This window comes from Bos javanicus, chromosome 24 (assembly GCF_032452875.1).
Source record: "Bos javanicus breed banteng chromosome 24, ARS-OSU_banteng_1.0, whole genome shotgun sequence".
NCBI lineage: Eukaryota > Metazoa > Chordata > Mammalia > Artiodactyla > Bovidae > Bos > Bos javanicus.
The window spans coordinates 57,736,768-57,756,058 of NC_083891.1; the positions used below are offsets into that span (position 1 = coordinate 57,736,768).

At 44.1% G+C, this 19,291-nt stretch overlaps 1 protein-coding gene and 1 pseudogene across 2 annotated transcripts in view; both read left to right on the forward strand.

Annotated features, from left to right (window-relative positions):
• The first annotated feature begins 430 nt into the window (after nt 1-430).
• Nucleotides 431-19,291, forward strand: part of MALT1 (MALT1 paracaspase) — a 66,540-nt gene continuing 47,679 nt past the window's right edge. For both annotated transcript variants that reach the window (XM_061400333.1, XM_061400335.1), the window contains exons 1-2: nt 431-960; nt 15,084-15,250. In XM_061400333.1, coding sequence (XP_061256317.1) covers nt 686-960; nt 15,084-15,250 — 442 coding nt within the window. In that variant the 5' untranslated portion in view covers nt 431-685. The remainder of the gene's footprint in view (nt 961-15,083; nt 15,251-19,291) is intronic.
• LOC133237796 (mitochondrial import receptor subunit TOM5 homolog) lies at nt 981-14,567 on the forward strand (annotated as a pseudogene).

The window sequence follows — 19,291 nt, forward strand, 5'->3', positions numbered from 1 at the left end:
CTAACTAAATACACCACAGCCCAGGTTGTTTTTTGTTTTTTGTTTTTTTTTTTTAAGTCTAGGCAGAGATTTCAGACAATTTCCATTAAGTATCTCTCTGGATCTCTAGCCCTACTTCCCTCAGCATTGCCATACACATCTAAGCCGAAAACGAGGACGCCTTCGCTGAGGTGGCCCAGCCCGGGCGCCGGTGTCACTGAGTCAGCCGAGCGCGCCTCTGGAGAGCAGCCGGGCGGGCGACGGAAAGCCGCGCGCTCGCTCCTTGACGTGAAGCATTCCTCCTCCGGTAGCCTTGGGAAGCCCCTACGCCGCAGGCTTCCTCGTCGTAGTAGAGCCGCCCAGGCGTGGTTCCTCCGCCGCTTCCTCCTCCACCTGCCACGGCCCGGCCCTTCCAGCCCAGCCCCGACTCCACCTCCCCGGCGTTTGAAGGGCGCGCCTCCGCGGCGACGGCGCTGAGGAGGCGGTGCAGGGAGGCGGTGCGGAGGGCAGGGGAGGTGCGCGCACGCGCGCAGTGGGCGGCCCCGCCCCCGGAGCGGCGGGCGCCGCTGGCTCGTCGGGCTCCCTCAGGCAAACCGGTCTCAGCGGGGCGGGCAGCGGCGCTTCCTCCTCAGAGCTCCGCTCAGCGCCCTCCGCCTCGTCCTTCCGCCCCTGCCTCCGCAGCGCTGCGGCGAGCGGAAGGCGCGCGATGCGGCCGGCGGGAGCCGCGGCCGGCTTGGGATCGCCGGCGCGGGACCTGTCGCTGTGCGGGGAGGTGCTGCAGGCCCCGCCGCCCCTGACCTCGTCTCCGCCGACGGCCGCGCCCTCGGGGCCGCCGCTCCCCGCGGCAGCCGGCGCGACCCTCAACCGCCTTCCGGAGCCGCTGCTACGGAGGCTCAGCGGGAGCTTGGACCGAGCGCCCGAGGGCCGGGGATGGAGGAGGCTGGCCGAGGTGGCGGGGAGTCGGGGGCGCCTCCGGCTCAGGTGCGGCCCCGGGACCCCGGGGGGTGGCGGGGTCACGTGAGGCGGGCTGGGGCGGGGGGCGCCGCGGGCTGGGGCGGACGCGGCGATGGAGGGCTGGGGAGCCTCGGGGCCGCGCGAGTGGTGCGGGGGTCGCCAATGGGAAGGGGTGGGGGAACCTGAGTTGCTTTCCAGGCGGAGACTCTGGACGCACAGAGGTTCTAGGTTGGACTCCGGTCGTCCATACCCTTTTCCTACTCTCCTCCTCTTGAGCTGAAAGAGATCGGGGTTAACCAAGAATACCAGGAAAGGTGTCTGGGGACCATTACGTTAGGGCGGTCATTCCAGAGACCTTCAAATGCGCAGACCTAGATGAAGACCCGAGGAAAGTTAGGTAGGGTTCGTGCAGGTAGAGAGATGGCAAAGGTGAAGGGTTTGAGATGAAGGAATTCGTGAGGCTTTAAGATCGAGAGAAGAAGGATAGTGGGAAAGACTGAAACTAAACTCCCCGTCTTCCTCCAGCAAACCCATTTGATTTCACCGTGAACATTCAAGTATAAGTAAGACCGTTTTCTTGGAACTTAACTTCAGGCTCTCAAGACTCCTTTACACGCTTAAGAATTATTGAAGACCCCAAAGATGGAGTGGGTTCTGTATGTTACATGCATACAAACATAGATTGATATTAATTTACCATATTAGAAATGAAAGTTCAGAATTTTTTAATATTTAAAAAGAAAATTTATTGCATGTTAACAGAAATTACATGTTTTTATGGAAAAACAAACTTTTCCAAGACGAAAAATGTTAGGGAAAGTGGCATTGTTTGGCACTTTGAAAATCTCTTGAATGTCTTATCTTAATCCCAGAGAACCAGCATCTTTTGTGAGCTCCGACATGCAGTCTGTCACAGATCAGGTAACACTGGACACTCCAATGTGCGTTTCTGAGAGAATAAGTGAGAAAGATCAATAAAATCTCAGTAGTATTGAAAATTTTTGACCTTGGAGATCCTGTGAAAAGGGTCTTAGGAACTGCAGTAGGGTTTCCCAGAGCACACTTGGGAAGATCACTGTTATGATTTGGGTCTGCCTTTGAATCCCTTAGCAATTTTTTAACCTCTCATGACTAAACTTTGCCTGTACTGTAATTATTTGTACATGTCTATAAACTCCTTGAGAACAGGAACTGTTAGTTAAGATTCTATGTGTCACACATAGAACTTCTCTTAGACATTCTATAAATCTGAATTGAGAGAGGAAAATTCACGCAAAAACCCATGCGAAATTATGTTTTTTAAGTGCCCAATTTTGGCAGAAAGTTTCAGAAGATAAAAAAGATGTCAAACATTTAGCTTCTACTCATAAAGGCTTCGGCTTCCCTGGTAGCTGAGCTGGTAAAGAATCTGTCTGCAATGCAGGAGACCCTGGTTCAATTCCTGGGTCAGAAAGATCCTCTGGAGAAGGGATAGGCTACCCACTCCAGTATTCTTAGGATTCCTTTGTGGCTCAGCTGGTAAAGAATCTGCCTACAGTGCAGGAGACCTGGGTTCAATCCCTGGATTGGGAAGATCCCCTCGAGAAGGGAACGGCTACCCACTCCTATATTCTGCTGCTGCTGCTGTTAAGTCGCTTCAATCGTGTCCGACTCTGTGCAACCCCATAGACGGCAGCCCATCAGGCTCCCCCGTCCCTGGGATTCTCCAGGCAAGAACACTGGAGTGGGTTGCCATTTCCTTCTCCAATGCATGAAAGTGAAAAGTGAAAGTGAAGTCACTCAGTTGTGTCCGATTCCTAGCGACCCCATGGACTGCAGCCCACCAGGCTCCTCCGTCCATGGGATTTTCCAGGCAAGAGTACTGGAGTAGGGTGCCATTGCCTTCTCCGAAGGAAGCCTCTAGCCTTGCATAAAGGGTTCTCCTAAGTGAGCACTCCTCTATTTGGCTATGAAGGACAGAGAAGAACCTCAGTAAGGCCCTGCCCCGATGAAACGACTGATCGAATCAAAAAGTGGTGCTTAGCTGACATCAAGCAGAGACGTTACTTTGCCAACAAATGTCCATCTAGTCAAGGCTATGGTTTTTCCAGTGGTCATGTATGGATGTAAGAGTTGGACTGTGAAGAAAGCTGAGCGCCGAAGAATTGATGCTTTTGAACTGTAGTGTTGGAGAAGACTCTTGAGAGTCCCTTGGACTGCAAGGAGATCAGCCCTGGGTGTTCTTTGGAAGGAATGATGCTAAAGCTGAAACTCCAGTACTTTGGCCACCTCATGCGAAGAGTTGACTTATTGGGAAAGACTGATGCTGAGAGGAATTGGGGGCAGGAGGAGAAGGGGACGACGGAGGATGAGATGGCTGGATGGCATCACTGACTCGATGGACGTGAGTCTGAGTGAACTCCGGGAGTTGGTGATGGACAGGGAGGCCTGGCGTGCTGTGATTCATGGGGTCGCAAAGAGTCAGACACGACTGAGCGACTGACTGACTGACTGACCTGACGTCAGGTGTTCAGTTTTCCTCCCCAAGCCTTCAGTTGCCTACATCCGCGCTAAGGTTGCTTCAGTCATGTTCAACTCTTTCTGATCCTCTGGACTGTAGTCCTCCAGGCTCCTCTGTCCATGGGATTTTCCAGGCAAGAACACTGGAGTGGGTTGCCATGCCCTCCTCCAGGGGATCTTCCTGACCAAGGAAACAAACCCTTGTCTCTTGTATCTCCTGCATGGCAGGTGGATTCTTTACTGCTAGTGCCACCTGGGAAGCCCAGGCCTTCAGTTAAATTTTGTTAAATAATGATATTCACTTTGTTTGAGAACTAATGGAAAAATCAGAGGCCACTTCTCTGGTGAAGGGAGGGTAGAGAGAGGACAGTTGCCCAGCCAGAGGAGACAAGCTGCAAAGGGCATAAATTTGTGGATACTGGGGATTTCACAGTAGGAAGTCTGCTGGAGACAGATGGAGTTGGACCAGGCTTCCAGGATGGTGAAGGTTAGCTCAGAGTAGGTTAGTTGTGCTGGGGAAAGTGGAGGCCACCCTGAAGGTTGGAGAACTGGAGAACATTAAGCCCAGATACCTATTGAGATCAAAAGAATTAAACTGACTTAACAAAAGGTTAGCCCTGAGAACTTGGGAAGCTGGGGAATAACAGCTTTTCTATTGGGAAATAGATGCTTTTTCTTTTTAAGACTGAAAGAGTTATTTTCATTGTTGTTGTTTAGCCATTTTAAAGTTATTTTCATACCGATGGCAAAAGAGCATCTATGATTTTAATAGTAAAAATTCCTAAAGGCATTTCTCTCTAGTGTCAAACCCAGGAACTACAGTGAGTCTAGTCCAAACGGATAGCAGTTCCCGGAGGATGTGCAGTGCTTTCCTCGGAGTCGCTGGTTCACAGACATAGAACCCCAAGAGTTTGCCTGTTCTGTTTCTTTCACCTTTTTTCCTCTATACAACCTGCTTCAGACCAGATAAGAATTTAATAAATAAGCCACAAGAGTTCTTTCTCAACTGACCATCAGGAATGAAGAATGTTCCCAGATGGTTGTTAGTGATTCAGGATGAATCCTTGCATATAGTTCAGCTTCCCCAAACCGTGTACATATGGGCATGCCTTAAATATAAACCCAGCCCTAGTTCCAGTCCAGTGTTGACTTTTCAGAAATGCACAACGTGAGCATTGTGAGTTATGTTATATTTGGAGGCAAGATGAGGACCCTGGTCTGGGAGACAGCATTTCAGATGGCTCTGAGAAACTGCTCCCAGGAGACGAGGGAAGGAGCTAGCTTATATAGAAGTTTTGCAACAAAGGGCAGGCAGTATGAACATGAAAAGATTATTGTAAATTAAAGACAACCAAATGTCCCAAGTTATGGAATTTAGCACTTTCTTATCTATGGGAAGGCTTCCCTGGTGGCTCAGCAATAAAGAGTCCGCCTGCCAATGCAGGAGACACAGGTTTGATCCCTGGATTGGGAAGATCCTCTAGACAAGGAAACAGCAATCCACTGTAGTATTCTTGCCAGGGAAATCCCACGGACAGAGGAGCCTGGCAGACTGTAGTCCATGGGATCACGAAGAACCCATGACTTGGTGACTAAACAGCCACAGCAGGATGTATGGGAAGATGCAGGAGTCTGGATTCAGCCAAGTGATCCCTTTGATATGCGCCTCAGCTGCCTGGGCCCAGTGTCCTGTGTTTTCCTCATCCTGAGCTTCCTTTCCTGCAGTCTGGTGGCTGCTAGATGGCAGGTATCCTTTCCTGAGTCCCCTCAGGGCTCACCAGCACACCCTCCTTGGTGGCTGCAATTGCTGATGACTGTGACATCCGGAAATATTCCATTTCTCACCACACTCAGCTAATATTGAACACCGTCTGCTGTCAGTGTAGATAAGCACAGGTTCTGAGCACCTTGCCCAAGCTAGTGAATCCTGTGGGAGACATGGAACATTCTAGCCCCCAAGTGGCAGAGCTCTCAGGAGGCTCTAATGCCGTGTAAACTCCCAAGAAGGAGGGAGCTTAGAAATGGGGCTGTGGGACGTGGACCAGGGAAGGCAGTCAGCCACTGCTTATTTGCCATAAGTATGGAAAGGGCTCTTTCAGCTATAAAATCCTGCCCCGAGCACTTTATGACAGATTTCCTGCCTATCTCTTCGGTCTCTGCCTCTTCATCTCCGGGTTTTGGAATGCCTGAGGGCTCAGGCATTGTATCTCTTGATCCGCACTTCTTCATCTAGTCCCTGCCTACCTTGGTGTTACCCTTAAGTCTCATGGCTTTACAGATGTATATTTAGGTTCACTGCTCTCACTTCACACCTCCAACCTGTGTCTTCGCCTTGAACTTCCACTGGTGATCTCCCAGTGCAGGTCGTACGTGCAGCGCTCCTCTTGAATGACTGATAGGCATCTTAAATGCAGCGCATCCAAAACTCAGCACACCCTCCGCCGTAAACCTTTCTCTCCTGCATCTCAGCGAAGGGCAGCTACATCCATCCAGGTGCTCAGGCCAAAACCTGCAGTTGTTCCTGACTCCACCTCTCCCTGCCTCATCCACTGGGTCAGCACGTGCCTTCTGCCAGCCCTCCAGTGTGTGTCTGGAACGCAGGGTTCTCTGTGACCACACTGGGCCAGGCCACTGTTCCCTCTCATCTGCGCTGTTCCAGCAGCCGTCTAACTTCTCCTACTCCTTCTTTGCTCCCCACCCCAGTCTAGTCTCAGAGCACGAAGAATCCTTCTTTGAAAACATTAAATCAGGTCTCATCCTCCCTTCCTTCAGAGCCCTCCCATTGACTTCTCTGTCTCAGTAAAAACATTGTTTAACTCCCGGTTAGCTCTTGAGTTGGCCAAAAAGTTCGTTTGCATTTTTCTGGCAGATGTTACTGAAAAACCCCAATAATTTTTTGGCCAACCCAAAAACATCTTCCTTCCTGGCTCTGCTCTAGTCACACGTGCTTTCTTGCCCTTCCTTGAAGACTGTAGGGCCTTTGGACTTGCTGTTTGCTCAGCCTGAGATGTTTGCCTTTATCTCTTCAAGTGTTTGCTTAAAACTCACCTTCTCACAGAGAATGACAAATAGCATATGATATCAGATATCACTTATATCTGGAATCTTAAAAAGTATAATACAAATGAACTTATTTACAAAAACAGAAGTAGACCCACAGACAAAATAAACTTACGGTTACCAAAGAAGAAAGGAGGGAAGGATAAATTAGGATTTGGGGCTTTAAATATATACTATCATACAGAAAGTAGCTAATCTACAAGGAGCTCTTCTATAGCACAGGGAACTATACTCGGTATGTTATATTAACCTGTATTGGAGGAGAATGTAGAAAAAAGAAATATATATTTGTGTATTTATGTATAATTGAATCGCTTTGCTGCACCTCTGAAACACAGCATTGTCAATGAACTATAAGCCACTGGTGATCCAGTGGTTAAGACTCCAGACTTCTAATGCGAGGGGCACAGGTTCAGTCCCTGGTCAGGGAACTAAGGTTCCACATGGCCACACGTGTGGCCAAAAAACCACAACAAAAAATGAAAAGAACATACCCCAATATAAAATGAGAAGTTTTAAAGTGACAAAAAAAGTTTTTAATTTAAAATTATTCAAATGAACTTATTTACAAAACAGAAACAGACTCTCAGATGTAGAAAACAGACTTATGGTTACCAAAAGGGAAAGGAAGGAGGAGTAAATTTGGAGTTTGGGATTAAAATATACACACTACTATATATAAAATAGATAACCAACAAGGACCTACTGTATAGCACAGGGAACTATACTCAGTCTCTTATAATAATGGAGGAGAATGTAAAAAGGAATATATATTTGTATAATTACATATAATTGAATCACTTATCTAAAACTAGCATAGTATTGTAAATCAACTATATTTCAATGAAAATTTTAAAAACAAATAACATTGATTACATTTTTTAAAAAAAGGTCGCCTCAGTGAGGTCTCTTCAGATCACACTGTTTAAAATCATCTCCTCCATCCACTCTAGCATTACCTGTCCCCTTGCTTTGCTTTGTTTTTCTCCAAAACACTTATGACCACAGGACGGATGAACACACAGACCTCTGTCCCTCTTCTCTAGAAAAATCTGGGAGGATGGGGGATTTTGTTTGCCGCTGTAGTCTCAATCCCTGGCAAAAATGGCCTGTTTTAAGTGAGTATTAAGTAGTTATTGAATTAATGAATAAGGATTCTAAAGTATAAATGTACCAAGAAGAGAAGCAAATGACTGTAAAAGCAGTACTAAGGTTTGTACCCTGAACGGTGTAGAATATGTTCTATTTGATTACGTATTTTTAAAACTAAAATATAGTTGTATTTTAAAAAGAACAAGGTAAACCAAATGTGTCTGCATTAAACAATATAAAAAGTTCATTGAAAAAAAAAGTTCAGAGGTTTCCAATTCCACATTTCAACTAACCTTAAAGAAATTACAACTTGGTGCATTGGTAGTACCAAATAAAAATATCTATAATTATCTGAAAAAAAAAATACAGATTTTTTTTTTAAGCAAAGTCTTTTTGTTTCAGTAAGAAAACAGTGTTTTTAATTAAATCAGAAATTTCAGATTAGGGCTGGTAGAAACCACTTCAAAGCACAGCCTTACAGGAATGTAACTAAAAAAAGGAAGGAAAGAAATATTGAGTATATATAGACCTCATCTTAGCTGATAGCTGGTGCCCATGTGGAAAAATCAGTAAAAGGAAAAGAGATAGAGCACCTTGTTTTTCTCCAATGCCTTTTGTATTGAAAGAGAAGTTGTCGTCTGCTTCAATGTGATTTTTCTTCATTTGGGTGGGAGGGAGTAAAATGGTTTTTAATTCTCTCCATATCAATATAAAGATTAATTAAAGCATCATTTGGCTGCATTTGACAAGATGACATCTTTATTTCTTATATCTTGATAACCTTTATGAATCATAAAGTTACACATAAAGCATCCTTGTTTTTATAAATTTCATATTATAATTATTTGAAAAATTGGTAATACTTATGTTGAATCCAATACTGGTTCCTTATTTCAGGCATTACCTGGACTAGTACAAAAACACTTTACAAAATAGAGGATTGACAGGCATCTTCAGCTTTTGTTTTTGCAATCATCACAATTACCATTATTTCGTAAAAGAAAGGACACTTTGACACTTAAAAATAGGAAAGACAGTCTTAGAGTAAAAGACGGTCTTATTGTCCTTACTTTTATGATTTCACCATGGACTTCAGGTTGTGCCTCCAGAACTGGGAACAGTTGACTTGGAACATTATTGTTGACATTTTAACAAGGATTAGTTTTTAGTTTAGTTCAGTTGCTCAGTCGTGTCCAACTCTTTGCAACCCCATGCATTGCTGCATGCCAGGCCTCCCTGTCCATCACCAACTCCCGGAGCTTGCTCAAACTCATGTCCATCGAGTCGGTGATGCCATCCAACCATCTCATCCTCTGCTGTCCCCTTCTCCTCCTGCCTTCAATCTTTCCCAGCATCAGGATCTTTTCCAATGAGTCAGTTCTTCCCATCAGGTGGCCAAAGTATTGGAACTTCATCTTCAGCATCAGGCCTTCCAATGAATATTCAGGACTGATTTCCTTTAGGATTGACTGGTTTGATCTCTTTGCAGTCCAAGGGATTCTGAAGAGTCTTCAACACCACAGTTCAAAAGCATCAATTCTTCAGCACTCAGCTCTCTTTATGGTCCAACTCTCAAATCCATACATGACTACTGGAAAAACCATAGCTTTGACTGCACAGACCTTTGTTGGCAAAGTAATGTCTCTGCTTTTTAATATGCTGTCTAGGTTGGTCATAGCTTTTCTTCCAAGGAGTAAGCATCTTTTAATTTCATGGCTGCAATCACCATCTGCAGTAATTTTGGAGCCCAAGAAAATAAAGTCTGACACTGTTTCCATTGTTTCCCCATCTATTTGCCATGAAGTGATAGGACGAGATGCCATGATCTTAGTTTTCTGAATGTTGAGCTTTAAGCCAACGTTTTCACTCTCCTCTTTCACTTTCATCAAGAGGCTTTTTAGTTCCTCTTCACTTTCTGCCATAAGGGTGGTGTCTTCTGCATATCTGAGGTTATTGATATTTCTCCTGGCAATCTTGATTCCAGCTTGTGCTTCTTCCAGCCCAGCATTTCTCATGATGTACTCTGCATATAAGTTAAATAAGCAGGGTGACAATATACAGCCCTGACATACTCCTTTTCCTATTTGGAATCAGTCTGTTGTTCATGTCCAGTTCTAACTTGCTTCCTGACCTGCATTTAGATTTCTCAGGAGGCAGGTCAGGTGGTCTGGTATTCCTACCTCTTTCAGAATTTTCCACAGTTTATTGTGATCCACACAGTCAAAGGCTTTGGCATAGTCAATAAAGCAGAAGCAGATGTTTTTCTGGAGCTTTCTTGCTCTTTCTTTGATCCAGCAGATGTTGGCAATTTGATCTCTGGTTCCTCTGCCTTTTCTAAATCTAGCTTGAACATCTGGAAGTTCACATTTCTCGTACTGTTGAAGCCTGGCTTGGAGAAGTTTGAGCATTGTTTGCTAGTGTGTGAGATGAGTGCAATTGTGCGGTAGTTTGAACATTCTTTGGGATTGCATTTCTTTGGGATTGGAATGAAAACTGACCTTTTCCAGTCCTGTGGCCACTGCTGAGTTTTCCAAATTTGCTGGCATATTGAGTGCAGCATTTTCACAGCATCATCTTTTAGGATGTGAAATAGCTTAACAAGGATAGAGTATTAAATATACAAATTTTTAGCTAGAATACTAGTGATAGTAAGCTTTAGAGGATACCTTCAGGTTACCAAAACAGTAGCTCCTCAAAAAAATTTTTTAAGGAAAAGCTAAAACAGTTTTAGAAATAAGCATAACTGAGAAATTAATCTTAGTATTCTTTTAATATTCCCATTTTTTTAATAAGAGCTAAATTTTATTGAGTGTTTGTTTGTTTGTTTTACTGTTTTGCAAGTCATTTATTACATTTTAGTTAGAAGCTACATATTATGTCAGTCTAACCCAAAAGGAAAGCAAGCAAGAAAAAAATTATGGGCCACTGACCATGTGCCAGACCCCATGATTCAATGACCACAATCACACTCTGAGTTACGGTGAACATCATTTTCAAATGAGCAATCTTAAACTTTAAAACCACCTGCAGTTCTCAGGCCAGTAAGTCTTGGAGGTGGGATTCAGAAGACCCGCCAGGTTAGACCTCACAGTCTCTGTAGAAATATCAGCTGCCCCTGCCACTTGCCTCCCAGTTTCACTGAGGGGTTGAGGATGTCACCGGTCTAGTTTGAGATTAAAATGTAAAGGAAGAACCAAATAACTGGAATCTGAACTTTGTAATTCCCAAATTACACAGTTTTAGAACTGGAAAGGAATTTGGAGATTTTCTAGTCCAAGGGCCCTTCTTTACAGAGGAAGCAAATGTAACTCACAGAGGAAAACTGATCGATTCAATTGAGCGCTTATTATTTGGCACATACTGTGCTAAGTACTTTTTACATGGATTACCTAAATTAATTCTAACAATCCTATGAGGTAGAATATTAGTGCTGAAGTTACTTTGGTTGGATGCATGTTTTCCTTTATGAAATAACCAACCTTATCACAGAATTATAAATCTTGGGTGACCATTATATTGTATAAATGCTATGGTAGCCTTTTACTAAAACTGGTCAAAATGAATGTGGATTAAGAATATTTTAAGCCAAATGAAAGCTTTCTCACCTTCTCTCTGCCACAGCTGGGGTACCATGTTCATGTTTGACCCCGTCCATCCAGGGTTCCAGACATTTCAATTATGATTAAAATTCACTCAATAGTCTTTCAGTTATGAATGATTAATATGGGCCAGACAAAATTTTAGGTATTGAGGAATTAAGAAGACATATATTGGGTTGGCCAAAAAGTTTGTTTGGGTTTTTCCATAAGATGTTACAAGAGAGGGCGGCTGCCGGAAGCCCTGAGGCACAGGTGTTCTGGATTGAGGGCCTTGCACGGAAGTTGGACCCCAAGGAGGTGAAACGGAAGATGTTCGAGAATGGTAATCTCCATACAGAACTTCCTCATCTGTGTGGCCCTGCTGTGAGTCACCCCTTTTATCTTAAGGAAGTTGGGCAGTATACGAAGACTGAACATCACATATGAATGAATGGAATGAAGAGCTTGGTTGCAGTTTCTACTCCTGTCTGCAGATGAATAGGCCCAGGAAGATGTTAAGAGACTCTTTGATTGAGTGGACATAAAAATTCTACTTGTTAAGAACAAGTCAGTTGACTCTGGTAACTGACCTTTATAGCTGAAAGATAAAAACCGTTTGGGAAGTACGAAGAGATATCTTATGGCCATCAGTTCAGTTCAGTTCATTCGCTCAGTCGTGTCCGACTCTTTGCGACCCCCTGAATTGCAGCACGCCAGGCCTCCCTGTCCATCACCAACTCCCAGAGTTTACCCAAACTTGTGACCATCAAGTCGGTGATGCCATCCAGCCATCTCATCCTCTGTCATCCCCTTCTCCTCCTGCCCCCAATCCCTCCCAGCATCAGGGTCTTTTCCAATGAGTCAACTCTTCGCATCAGGTGGCCAAAGTATTGGAGTTTCAGCTTCAGCATTAGTCCTTCCAACGAACAGCCAGGACTCATCTCCTTTAGGATGGACTGGTTGGATCTCCTTGCAGTCCAAGGGACTCTCAAGAGTCTTCTCCAACACCACAGTTCAGAAGCATCAATTCTTCGGCGCTAAGCTTTCTTCACAGTCCAACTCTCACATCCATACACGACCAGTGGAAAAACCATAGCCTTGACTAGACGAACCTTTGTTGGCAAAGTAATGTCTCTGCTTTTTAATATGCTATCTAGGTTGGTCATAACTTTCCTTCCAAGGAGTAAGCGTCTTTTAATTTCATGGCTGCAGTCACCATCTGCAGTAATTTTGGAGTCCCAAAAAATAAAGTCTGACACTGTTTCCACTGTTTCCCCATCTATTTGCCATGAAGTGATGGGACCAGATGCCATGATGGTAGTTTTCTGAATGTTGAGCTTTAAGCCAACGTTTTCACTCTCCTCTTTCACTTTCATCAAGAGGTTTTTTAGTTCCTCTTCACTTTCTGCCATAAGGGTGGTGTCATCTGCATATCTGAGGTTATTGATATTTCTCCTTGCAATCTTGATTCCAGCTTGTGCTTCTTCCAGCCCAGCATTTCTCATGATGTACTCTGCATATAAGTTAAATAAGCAGGGTGACAATATACAGCCTTGACATACTCCTTTTCCTATTTGGAGTCAGTCTGTTGTTCATGTCCAGTTCTAGCTATTGCTTCCTGACTTGCATTTAGATTTCTCAGGAGGCAGGTCAGGTGGTCTGGTATTCCTACCTCTTTCAGAATTTTCCACAATTTATTGTGATCCACACAGTCAAAGGCTTTGACATAGTCAATAAAGCAGAAGCAGATGTTTTTCTGGAACTCTCTTGCATTTTCGATGATCCAGCGGATGTTGGCAATTTGATCTCTGGTTCCTCTGCCTTTTCTAAAACCAGCTTGAACATCTGGAATTTCACAGTTCACGTATTGCTGAAGCCTGGCTTGGAGAATTTTGAGCATTACTTTACTAGTGTGTGAGATGAGTGCAATTGTGCGGTAATTTGAGCATTCTTTGGCATTGCCTTTCTTTGGGATTGGAATGAAAACTGACCTTTTCCAGTCCTGTGGCCACTGCTGAGTTTTCCAAATTTGCTGGCATCTTGAGTGCAGCACTTTCACAGCACCATCTTTCAGGATTTGAAATAGCTCAACTGGAATTCCATCACCTCCACTAGCTTTGTTCATAGTGATGCTTTCTAAGGCCCATTTGACTTCACATTCTAGGATGTCAGGCTCTAGGTGAGTGATCACACCATCGTGATTATCTGGCTCATGAAGATCTTTTTTGTACAGTTCTGCTGTGTATTCTTGCCACCTCTTCTTAATATCTTATGCTTCTGTTAGGTCCATACCACTTCTGTCCTTTATCGAGCCCATCTTTGCATGAAATGTTCCCTTGGTATCTCTGATTTTCTTGAAGAGATCTCTAGTCTTTCCCATTCTGTTGTTTTCCTCTATTTCTTTGTATTGATCGCTGAGGAAGGCTTTCTTATCTCTTCTTGCTATTCTTTGGAACTCTGCATTCAGATGCTTATATCTTTCCTTTTCTCCTTTGCTTTTCGCTTCTCTTCTTTTCACAGCTATTTGTAAGGCCTCCTCAGACAGCCATTTTGCTTTTTTGCATTTCTTTTTCTTGGGGAGGATCTTGATCCCTGTCTCCTGTACAGTGTCACAAACCTCCGTCCATAGTTCATCAGGCACTCTATCAGATCTAATCCCTTAAATCTATTTTTCACTTCCCCTGTTTAATCATGAGGGATTTGATTGAGGTCATACCTGAATGGTCTAGTGGTTTTCCCTACTTTCTTCAATTTAGGTCTGAATTTGGCAATAAGGAGTTCGTGATCTGAGCCACAGTCAGCTCCTGGTCTTCTTTTTGTTGAATGTATAGAGCTTCTCCATCTTTGGCTGCAAAGAATGGTCATAATACTCCCTTATACCTGTGATATTCAGCCTTGACGAATGTTGGTGTAGTTATGCATGATGTCAAACTCCATTTTCTAGCAAGTATTAATTATAAGGGAATTATGTCTACCACCCTCCCAGAAAAGGGTATAGAACAACCCAAATGAACTTTTTGGCCAATCCAGTGGATGATAGGGTTTCTGTTTGCAAGTAGTACTTTTATCTAGTTGAGTAAAGAAGACATAGCAGCCCACTCCAGTATTCCTGCCTGGGAAATCCCATAGACAGAGGAGCCTGGTGGGATACGGTCCATGGGGTCGCAAAGAGTCAGAAGAGTCTTAGCAACTAAACAACAACAAAAAGAAGACATGCTTATGAAAGAAAAGCGCATGGCTTTAAGGCAAAATGTGTCAAATAGAGCAAGGGTCTGCCAACAACAGCCTATGGGCCATATTCAGAGCGCGGTCTGTTTTTGTATAGCTCATGCGCCAAGAACATTTTTTTATATTTAAAATATTATAAAACAAAAACAAGGTACACCAAAGACCCTGCTGTTGCTGCTGCTGCTAAGTCGCTTCAGTAGTGTCTGACTCTGTGCGACCCCATAGACGGCAGCCCACCAGGCTCCCCCGTCCCTGGGATTCTCCAGGCAAGAACACTGGAGTGGGTTGCCATTTCCTTCTCCAAAGCATGAAAGTGAAAAGTGAAAGTGAAGTCACTCAGTCGTGTCCAACTCTTAGCGACCCCATGGACTGCAGCCTACCAGGCTCCTCCATCCATGGGATTTTCCAGGCAAGAGTACTGGAGTGCGGTGCCATTGCCTTCTCCTGAGGCCCATATAAAGCCTAAAATATTTACAATGTGGCACGTTACAGGAAAAGTTTGCCAACTTCTGCTATACAAGGTGAGCATCATCAGGAGACTGTCTAAAGGGACGGCAGCCATTTGTCCTGTAAACCATTTTCCACCACTCGACTGTTTATTCCCTGCCACACCCTCGATGGGGCCAAAGGCATATAGCAGGCAGATCGCACTGAAGAAAGGGTGCTGACCTGACTTAAATCTGTCATTGGCAGTTGTCTCGACTTGGAGCAGTGTTCTCTCAAGGTCCTGGAACCTGAAGGCAGCCCCAGCCTGTGTTTACTGAAGCTGCTGGCTGAGAAGGGCTGTACAGTCATGGAGCTGAGCGACTTCCTGCAGGCCATGGAGCACACCGAGGTCCTTCAGCTTCTCAGCCCCCCAGGTAGGCCTTCCCCGTGAGCACGTTCTCCAGGAGGTCAAGGAGGCCAACTCAGAGGGAAGTGTCTCATTTGACCAGATGAATTGTGTTAAGTATTGTTGGAACATGTACACATATGGAGCCTCATTTATTCCCCTGGGTTGAGACTAAAGAATGCATAAAAAGCAAATACAATACAAAAACTTCAGTTGGATTGTTTTTCAAAAAAAAAAAACAGCTATAGAACACATTTTGGGGACAGTTGAAGCAACTTGAATACAACATACATGTTAGATATTAAAGAATTATTATGTGATGATGGTGGTGTCATTCTGTAGAAGAATGTCTTTATTCCAAGGAGGTGCATGTGAAAGTGTTGAGGGGTAAGGTTTCTATAACTTATGTTGAAATAGAACAGCCAAGAAAGCAAATACACATGTATTTATTTATGTGTATGTATGTGAACAAGATAAAGTATGACAGGTGTTTATTGTTGAAGTTTTTTGCCAACCAGCATGGTGCTTTTGAAATGTTGAGTAACTCAACCAAATGAGTTACTTTTTTTTCCCCTGAATATACCAATATTGAGTGAAGTTGCTCACTTCCAAGGTCAGATGTGATGAATAGGAAACAGTCCTTTCTTTCCACAGCGTGGGTGGAGTTGGTCAGTTACCATGACGTCAGCAGAAGGGACCATGTCATCCAGGTCATGTGACAGTAGCCACACTGCAGACCTTTCTCAGGGACGTGGGAAATTAGGGACACGTGGTATAGAGGCGTATTGTGAAGTACATGTACCAGAAACCTCAGTGCAGGTTGCCGTAATAAAGGGAGTATTTTGGTTCCATCAAAAAGTCTTGCAGCAGTTTCGGCTTCAGGAAAGGCAGGGGGCAGCCCTGTTTCCAAGACGGTGGATTTCGTCTCTGCCCTTCCTTTCCTGTCATTGACTTCTTCCCAGGACTGACTTTTACATAGTCATAAGGTGTCTACTAGCTGTTCCTGGCATTTATCCTTGTCTCAGCAAAAATCATCGGATTCTCTAGCAAGTTAACTGATTTTGGTCATGTGCCCATCATCCCTGCACCTGTCACGACCAACTCGATGGAATATGCCAGTTCACCTGGCGGAGAACCAGGAGGGAGTGGGTTAATCAGCTTGCCAGAAACTGTCTTGTCTCGTGGATCACCAGACAAGACAAAACTGGGTGCTGCAGGGTGAGGATGGGGAACTGAGAACTCTACTACAAATGGACCCTGGATTGTAAGCCGGGAAGCTTGGACTCTCAGGTTATCCCCTGCTTTTCCAGGCCAAGTGCAGATGGTGAAACAGCCTCCTATAAACACCTCCTCTGTGTTACCGACTATATCGAATGCTTGATGAGTGTTTCTCAGGGCCTTTTCTCGGAAGAGGCCTGGTTAGGAATAACTGGCTGCTAACACAGGTCCCGTCTAGATGCAGGTGCTCTCCGTCACCAAACAGTAAACCAGTCCTTCAGGTGACGTTCACTAATGTTTGTATCCCCAGTGTCTCAGAAGTGCCCCGGCATTGTGGTGATTGAAATCTACCAGCCTAGGGCACTCGGCTATAAAGTTCTGCTTTATAGAATACCAGGGCCTCTGAAAACTTAAGAAACTTCTGTGGGTATAAATATAACATCTCATTAGGTTTTTCAGCAATTGCACTTAATGACCCTGTCAAGTCTATAAAATGAAAGTAAGTGTTCTTTACCTCGCAGATTTGGGGGAGCTGCGGAGATGAGGCTGTGTTGACCTGTATGTAGGAGGCTGCACGCTCATCTCATGGTTTGTGTTGTGATCGCTGGCCTGAGATTGAAGGTTTTCAGATTTTCTGTGTGTGAATCAGGGTGGACTGAAATGGAGTCACATATTTATTTGCGTATATAGATATGCCTGAAAGTTTTAACTATTTCCTATTTTGATGTGATAAGCCAGCAGCAGCCAATACAGTACCATCCTAATAAACTCAGTCATCATCTTTGGAAAAATCTCTGTTTCTGCCCTTTGTGTTTCTCTCCAAGTAGTAAGATCAGCGCTTTGCCATCAGCATTGCCTTGTGCAAGTCATTCAGATTTTAGGCCTATAGGCTTTTTCAGTTATACGCTGGGGCTTTTTCACATTTGAGGGGAGACTAGGAAAAAGAGAGAAGTTTCTGCATTACCAGCGAGGCACTATTTCTGTGAAGTTTTATGTTGGATTAGCCATACATTAGAAATTGGTTGTTACTTGAATGTTCATTGTTGATTTAAGAGGAAGTAGTTGGGGATCTAAAAAAACTCGTAATTTACAGTCAGCTTTCTTCCTGAATCTTATGTGAGTAATCTAAAACTTACTGTATTTACATGTGTTAGAGTATAGAAATTTAAGAATTAAAGAAGAACTTAACATTTCAGTAGGGACATTGAGAATAAAAACCATTGTAATTAAGAATGCAAGCCCTGATAGAATCAGCTTAATGTGGGATTTTGTTCACTCAGTCAACCTTGCTGTACTCTAATACTTTTGCTATTCCAGGCATTGTGCGTGGTATTGTGAATTCAAAGATGACTAAGACAGTAGTTCCTGAGCGTTCAAAACTCATCATCTAGGAGGGAAGACAAACATGTAATTCATCAAATCCAGTATAATCGTAAAACAAGTATAAATAAATCTCCAGTTTTTCCTTTTCAGTGTGTTCCTGAATCTTGGTGAAAATACAAAGTGGGAATGTTCTAATATTTTCTCTTTTTTTGATAATGCAGTCTCATAAAAGGATATTAGTTCTTATTCCACAAAAAAATCTGATGACTTTTCTCTGATTGTCCTTATAGAGAGCTCTGGTTTGAGAGACCAAGATGCTGTAAACCTCCAAACAGGCCTCTCAGGCCTAAATACAAGGAGAAGGGGAGACTTCAGGTTTATTTTAGTCTGAGTTTGCCGTCTTCTATTCCTGTTGTTTGTGGGAAGACAGCCACAGATGGCCATAGGAGATGGCTATGGTACCGGATTTCTCGAATGTCTTTGTTTTGGTGGCCCAGACGTAGATGGGGAGGGCTCCCCTGTCTCTTACTGCAACAGTTGCCTTGATGAGGAGCTAACTTCTGTGGTTGCTCATTTGAGGTCTAAGCCAAGGGTTACGCACGCCCAAATTCTTGTGCTCTATGGGCTCGGATACCCGATATATTTTGCAGAAGATTGTGATTTATCCTCTTCTGCCTTCCTTCCAGTTGGGTTTCTCCACGGCACATGGGTTGGCCAGCTTGCCTCTTAGACTAGTCTAGTCTGCACTTTATGTTAGAGAAATGGCTTATGATTTTTATGAATGGACGGTGTCCATCCGCATTGTCCAGCTCTGACTCACTGTTTTCCTATTTTTATTCCTCTCGGCATTTCAGGGGAAATTGGAGAAGGGCAGGGGCATTAAATGAATTCACTGAAACTGTTTTGAACCAGAAGTCTGTAATGATTTTTCAGACCTTTTTTTTTTTTTTTTAAATTAAAGGGTCAAAGATCCTGGTCTCAAAACAACCACGATTAGCATCTGTAGCCTTGGCAAACACAAATAAGCCTAGATGTGCTATTTGAGATGCTTTTGTCTTGAGTGCAGAGGTGTAAGCACCATCCGTGAGGCTCTGTTTTAAGAGAAACCGTTTGAGCGCAGACCGATCAGCTCTATCAGCTAGGGCCATGCTCATCACGAGATTTGTTGCCAAGGAAGACATGCTCTAACCTGGAATCCACTAAGCAGGGGCTGGAGGGTGGGGGACATTTAGAGAGAATTACTGTGTTACACGGACTTCCCAGGTGGCGCTAGTGGTAAAGAACCTTCCTGGTGTGCAGGAGCGGTAAGAGACCTACATAGAGTTGCAGTAGATGGACGCCAGGGCTCTTTCTGCTCCAGTTTTGTGATGCTGCCATTTTATTTCATTCTTACATAAAAGGAGCTTTGCCGCGGGTACATTTCAGCCATGCTGGCAGAGTCATGTGGTTTCACTGAGGTCTTTTCCATTCTTCCCCACTCCTTTTTCATGTCAATTCATTTTTCTTCTTTAATTCCCTGTCACATACT